This window comes from Camelus ferus, chromosome 32 (assembly GCF_009834535.1).
Source record: "Camelus ferus isolate YT-003-E chromosome 32, BCGSAC_Cfer_1.0, whole genome shotgun sequence".
NCBI classification, from domain to species: Eukaryota; Metazoa; Chordata; class Mammalia; order Artiodactyla; family Camelidae; genus Camelus; species Camelus ferus.
Window position 1 is genome coordinate 17,201,873 of NC_045727.1, and position 6,000 is coordinate 17,207,872.

Consider the following 6,000-nt stretch of genomic DNA (forward strand, 5'->3'; position numbering starts at 1 on the left):
GTTTCATGTTCTGACTACCTGGCCTTTGTTGCAAAAGCTCCTATATATCCTGGCCCCTCCCCTACCTCTTTGGCACAGTCTCCTAGAGCGATCTGAGAGGCCATTTCTTGTGCTTGAGTCCTCAGAAAATCCAACGAATAAAACATAAAACTCTCAACTTACAGGATGTGCATTTTTTTTCAGTCGAGAGAAGGAAAGAAGGCAAGGCAAGAGGAAGTTTTCTTCCAAGAACTGGCAGAGAGCCCACTCTGGCACCTGCTGTCAGCTGGAACTTCCTGAAGTCCAGCTCCAAGAGCCTCCGCTGCTCATGCATTTTCTAGAACTCCCCACCTTCTGATGGGAGCCTGGAACTCACAGCCCTGCACTAGCCAGGACTAAAGGACCTTTCCAGCCTCAGCTCCTTCCCCTGCACAGTCTGACCCCAAGCTGCGCTTCCAGGGATCCTGCTAAGCTTGGAGCTCCCTATGCTCTGCTCTCCGTGACTTGGGGAACGTGCAGCCACCCTTTAGATCCTGACAAAGTGGGATGTGAATCCTGGCTTCCCCACAGACTCACTGTGTGACCTGAAAGCCGGCTGCTTAATATCTCTGTGCCTCCTGTTCCTCTTCTATGAAGTGAAGGAGGTGATTATTCTCTGTGTTAAGGCTGTCGTGAAGCGTGAAGGAGGTGGCATTTGGGGAGCACTGAGCAAAGCAGGGCCACCTGGGCTGGATACCTCTCTGTGGCAGGGACCATCCCACGCTCTGCAGGAAGCTGAACAGCACCTGGTCTCCCACTAGGTGCCAGCAGCGCCCCCAGCTGTGACAACCAAACATGTCTCCAGACGTAGCCACATGTCCCCAGGGTTAGGGCTGCCAGATTTAGCAATATACACTTATTCTAAAAAAAAAAAAAAATTATTCGCTGTTTATCTAAAATTTGGATTTAACTGTGGGACCTGTATGTTATCTGACAATCCTACCTGGGAGGCAAAATTGCCCCCCCTCGGTGAAAGAAAAATATTGCCTGCCGTATCAGTGAACAAAGGATGCTGTGGCCATCAAGTCACCAGCTCCTTCCTGGGAGGCAAAATTGTCCCCCCTCCTTCATTAAGGGCCACTGGGACGGAGTGACGCCACCACAGGATCCCAGTAGTAACAGACTCCCTCCAACCTTCTTAGCATGCCCACCCCCTCCCCTAACACGGACCCCCTACTCAGGGGCTGGGAAGCTCAGCCGCTGTGGCAGCGGCTCTCCAGGACAGTTCTTACACCACCAGCTCCTGGGTGCAGAGAGGAACACAGCTTCCTGTCCAGCACCCCCCTCACCCCACCTGCCTCCTTCCCAGGCCTCTCCTCCCGCCCACAAGCCTCTGCCTTCTCCCCTCCAATTAAGAGGCCTCCCAGGCCCAGCCTCTCAGGGGCAGGAAAACTAGGCAGTTAGTCACTTTGCTTCCCTTATCAACTCGTGTCACGTGGCCCGCTCCTTTAATGGCAGTCGTCATGGCAACAGGAAGCCAGTCCCTGCTGCTCTGGGAACCAAAACAAAATTAAGGGGTGGAGGTGGGGAGGGGAAAGGAGGGGAGGGCAAAGCAAGCCAGGAAGGGGCCAAAATAGAGTCGGTGGATTTAACTGGAGGGAGTTATGCCGAGGCCACCCCGTTTACAGCTTTCCCTCAGATGGCGCTGGGGAGACAGAAAAACAAGACCCCTGCCTGCCCCGGAGAAGCTCAGGCTGACGCGATGGGTGCTTTCACATGGTTTATCCTGACAGGTGAGTAATTTTCACCCTTAATATGAATAAACTGAACCCCAGACACTTGTGAATGTAAAACAGATGCTGGTCCAAGATTGTGCCACTGACGAGCAATCAATTTCACCCTCTTTTCCCATTTTCCTCATGTCCTCCCCATTCCTTTCCTCTTACTTTTAGGATAGAACCACATGCTCTGCCCCTCTCTGCAGGCCGCACTGCTCTCCTTTCTTGCTGAACTCCAGCCACTTCTGAGTCCTCCCATTCCTCAAGTGCATGGTGCTCCCTCCAGCCACCGTCTTTACATGTGCAGTTCCTTCTGCCAGAACAGCTTTACTCTGTCTCTTGCTACCTCCTATCTTCACCTAAAAAGCCTCCTCATCCTTCACTCGTCTTACATGTCACCTCCTCCGGGAAGTCTTCCTGAGCCACCTGCGTGCGGTTACATCTCTCCGTTAGGTGTTCTTGTGGTGCCAAGGGCCTCTCCTTCAGACCTTGGAAGACAGCCTGCAATTATCCTTTTAATTACACTTGGGATGTCTGTCAAGGTCTGTCCACTGTCCTGGAAGGTCAGCCCCCAGAGGGCAGGGCCCATCCTGTTCACCGCTGTATCCACAGATCCCAGCTAAGTGTCTGGGCCACAGATAATCCTCAGTAAATAAATGCACTGGGGTCTGAACCCAGCTCTGGCTGAGCCCAAAGCTCTTTCTTAACCCGCTGCATGGTGCTGGCTCTTCCTGGCTCCCCAAGTCAGCACCAGAGCTTCCAGCCCCAAAGCTTCTGCGGGCCTTTGTGGCTTCAGTGGCTCAGGCAAAGCTTGCAGACGTGCCTGGCTTATCTACAAAAGCCACTCCTTCCAGAAAGAAGGATGGGAGGTGCCTCTGGGCGAGGCTGCGACAGGCAGGGATGTGGCTCTGACCCCAGAGGGTGGAGAGAAGGAAGACCTGAGCTCACTCCCAGATTTCTAGGTAAAGAGCTCCCCTTCACCATTCCACTGGAGGTGCTCCCCCAGAGAGGTGGGCAGGAGGCGGAAAGAAGAGAAGAGGTCTGCTTTGTGGGGGGGGCGTGGATTTGTCCCCATGCCCTTGGGGGACACCCATGCTGAACACGGAGCTCATGGACAGAAGACTGTTCCCCTTCACTGGTTCTGTGCCCTTGAAACATCACTCACTCTCTCAGGCCAGTTTTCTCATCTGTATGATGGAAATTATACTGCTCACAGCTGCCAAGACTGAGGCGCTGTGTCGATGTGGATGGGTATGTGTGTGACGTAGGGGGTAAGAACCTGGCTCCAACGTCAGACAGGGCTGGGGGTCACAAGGGGCTGGGGGTAAGTTCCTTCTGGGCTGTGTGCTCTCGAGGAACTCCTTCCTCTTCTCTAAGCCTGTTTCCTTGTCAGTACAATGGGGACAACCTCACTCACCTCATAAAATTACTGTACACACAGGACACGGCACACAGCAGGCTCTGAGAAGTGGAAGCACCCGCCCCAAGAAATGCAACGTTTACTAACAGCCACCAACTCGCTACTGCTCGTCTGTCCTGCCTTCTGATTGTAGATGGGGGGCAATGGGCACTTGAGATCCTTTGCCCAAACTTGCAAGGTTCTGCCCCTGCCCACCGCCCCCTGCCCTGACCCCCGCAGGTACCAAGCAGGATGCCAAGAGGTCCCTCTGACCAGGACATGGCCTTGGCCTCGAGCCACGCAGAAAGCTCATCCCAAGCCCCAAACTCAGCTGCTCCCAGGAGAGAGGATGCAGCCCCAGACCACTGGCCGCCCAGGGGAAAGTGTCCCCCACGGCCCGGCCAATACCCCAAGCTAGACTGGCATGGATGGGACCTCCAAGGACACTGGACCAATGCTTCCCTCTCCGGAAACTGAGTCTCTGAAAGGGGAAGGAAGTTTCCAGGGCACTGAGGGAGCTGGTGGCAGCACTGGGACCAAGGGCCCAGCCGGAAACCTGCCTGCCCAGAGGCAGGAAGCACGCACTCGAAGATGCCCGGCTCATATGCTCTTCTGCCTGTACCCCACCCGCCCCAGCTGAACCAGCCGACCACTTCCTTCAAAACGCAGCCACGCCAGGTAAAACCATCTGGGAAGCACATATTACAGCTAGGTTTGATTAAACAAATGAATAAAAAGACTGTAGGTTTTTAACCTGAAGGCTTTTGGTGGGGGTGGGGGTGTCTAGACACACTCTCCCCTCGTCATCAGAATGTGTAGGTTTTGGTGGAAAGAGAGTCTAGAAAGAGCTTTCTTTGGGTCCCCAGAGGGGTCTCTACAAGAGGCCTGAGCTGAAAAGTTCTGGGCCTCTCCGAGGAATTCCATGTATCCTGTCTCTTTATTCAGAAATGCTAGAATGTGCAACCCACCTGGAGCTGCTTTCTTAAAACAACAATAGAATATGTCACACACAGAGAAACACACACACACAGACACTCGCCCACGCTGCCTGACGGGGGAGGGGCAGCAACAGGTCTCAGCCTCCAGGCTGCCCTTGGTGGCTATCTGCCACCATGCGGGGAGGGGCTTCTTGGTGGTCAGCGCTGTCACCAGATACTGACACCCCCAACCGACACAGGATCAAGCCCGCCCCCGAGGTCTGTGGCCACTCCTGGTCTGAGCACTCAAGATGCAGAGGTGATGCAAGCTTGGCAGCGATGGGGTCCCAGGTGGGGGGGGGTGATAGGAGGTGGGCGATACACACAGTGACACACACACTCACACACCCCACGTCACACACACAGTTGCAGCCTCACTCATTCACACAGATTCCTGCTTCACACACATCATGATCAGAAACACGAGAAACACAGACAAGACACACAGAGACATGGACACAGAGAGAGAGACGCTTAGATATCTCCAGGCAGAGACACAGACATTCTCAGAAACGCACTCACATGTCATCACCCACACAGGCATGTGCCTGCGCGTACACACGCAGCACACACGCACACACAGTCCTGGCATCCAAATGCTACCCCAGGCACCCACTGCCTTGGCGTCTCCCGCTCTGCAAGAAGCCATGAGCTATGAACTCTAAAGACTAGACTGGGCTCATGTCTCACCCCAGGGAGAGTGAAGGGTCAGAAGGGCAGCTGAACCCCGTCTGATTCTCACCCTCCTGCCAAGGTGGGGCGGGACTGGGGGTCAGAGGGCCCTGCCTGCCAGGGGCACTCGGGCACACGCCCACAAATGGAGTAACCCGCCGACCTGGGAGTCTCAGGGAGGGAGTCCCCTGGCTCCTGGGGGGTGGCTCCAAGGACTGAGAATTTAGGGGAGGGGGTTGGCGGGAGGCTTTATTTTCCTAAAGTGAATCTCCCTCCTCTTCTTTAAGTCTGGTCCTCCTGCTGCAGCCCCGTCCAGGACCCCAGGTGTTTGTCTCACCTTGGTGAGACCCACCCACCGGCTCCTCCACAAGAGGGGGTCCTACCTGGGCCTATCCAGGTGTGCCCCCCATCTGGAGGGCCCTCACGCTGCAGTCTCCCCTGCACACAGCAAAAAAACCATCCAGAGTCCCCCCCATACCTGAGGCTCCCCCACCCCCAAACTCACCTGCCTCCAGCCCCGAGGGAGCCCCACCCCCGAGGTGGCCGCCCCTCCTTTGGAGATGCTTTCCCGCGGTGGCTGCGGCGGCCCCCCGCCCCCGGGGGTCGCCCCGCCGCCCCCCGCCCCCGCCCGGCACCCACCTCCTTCTTGACGGTGCGCAGCAGCCTCTGTCGGGTCTCTGCCTCTGTGGGGCGAGACGAGAGCGCGGCTGGTCAGCCGAGGGCCAGGGGCCGAGGGGCTGGGGACGCCCTCCCGCCGCCCCCGCGCCCCGCGCCCCCTTACCCGCCGGCCCCGAAGCCATGGCTGCGCGCGCTGCGATCCGAGTCCCCGGGCGGCGGCGGCGGCGGCGGCGGCGGCGGCGGCGGCGGCGGCGGCGGCGGCGGCGGCGGCGGCGGCGGCGGCGGCGGCGGCGGCGGCGGCGGCTCCCGGGCGCTGGGCTCCGCGGCTGCGGCCGCGGCGGGCGGGGGCGGGGCGAGCGCCGAGTGACGGCCCCGGCGCCCGACGTCAGCCCCGCACGGCCGCCCCGCCCCGCCGGGTCCCCGGCGGAGGCCCCTCCCTGACGAAGCACAGCGTCGCCGCCCCCCGCCCCCTGGCCCCAGTATCCAGCCCGCGGACCTCCCTCCCAAGGGACCTCCCTCCCTCCATGCCCCGTACCACCTGTCCCACCTCCCCTTACAGGGACCGGAAGGACAGCGTCATTTATTCAACGTCTGCTGC

General features: G+C 58.2%; 1 protein-coding gene across 1 annotated transcript in view; it reads right to left on the reverse strand.

Moving 5' to 3' along the window:
• The window catches only part of SGSM1 (small G protein signaling modulator 1), a 73,138-nt gene extending 67,461 nt beyond the window's left edge, over positions 1–5,677 (reverse strand). The window contains exons 1-2 of the mRNA XM_032471216.1: positions 5,566–5,677; positions 5,424–5,467 (exon numbers count right to left, since the gene is read on the reverse strand). Of these exons, the coding sequence (XP_032327107.1) occupies positions 5,424–5,467; positions 5,566–5,584 (63 nt within the window). The 5' untranslated portion in view covers positions 5,585–5,677. The remainder of the gene's footprint in view (positions 1–5,423; positions 5,468–5,565) is intronic.
• Positions 5,678–6,000: the final 323 nt, after the last annotated feature.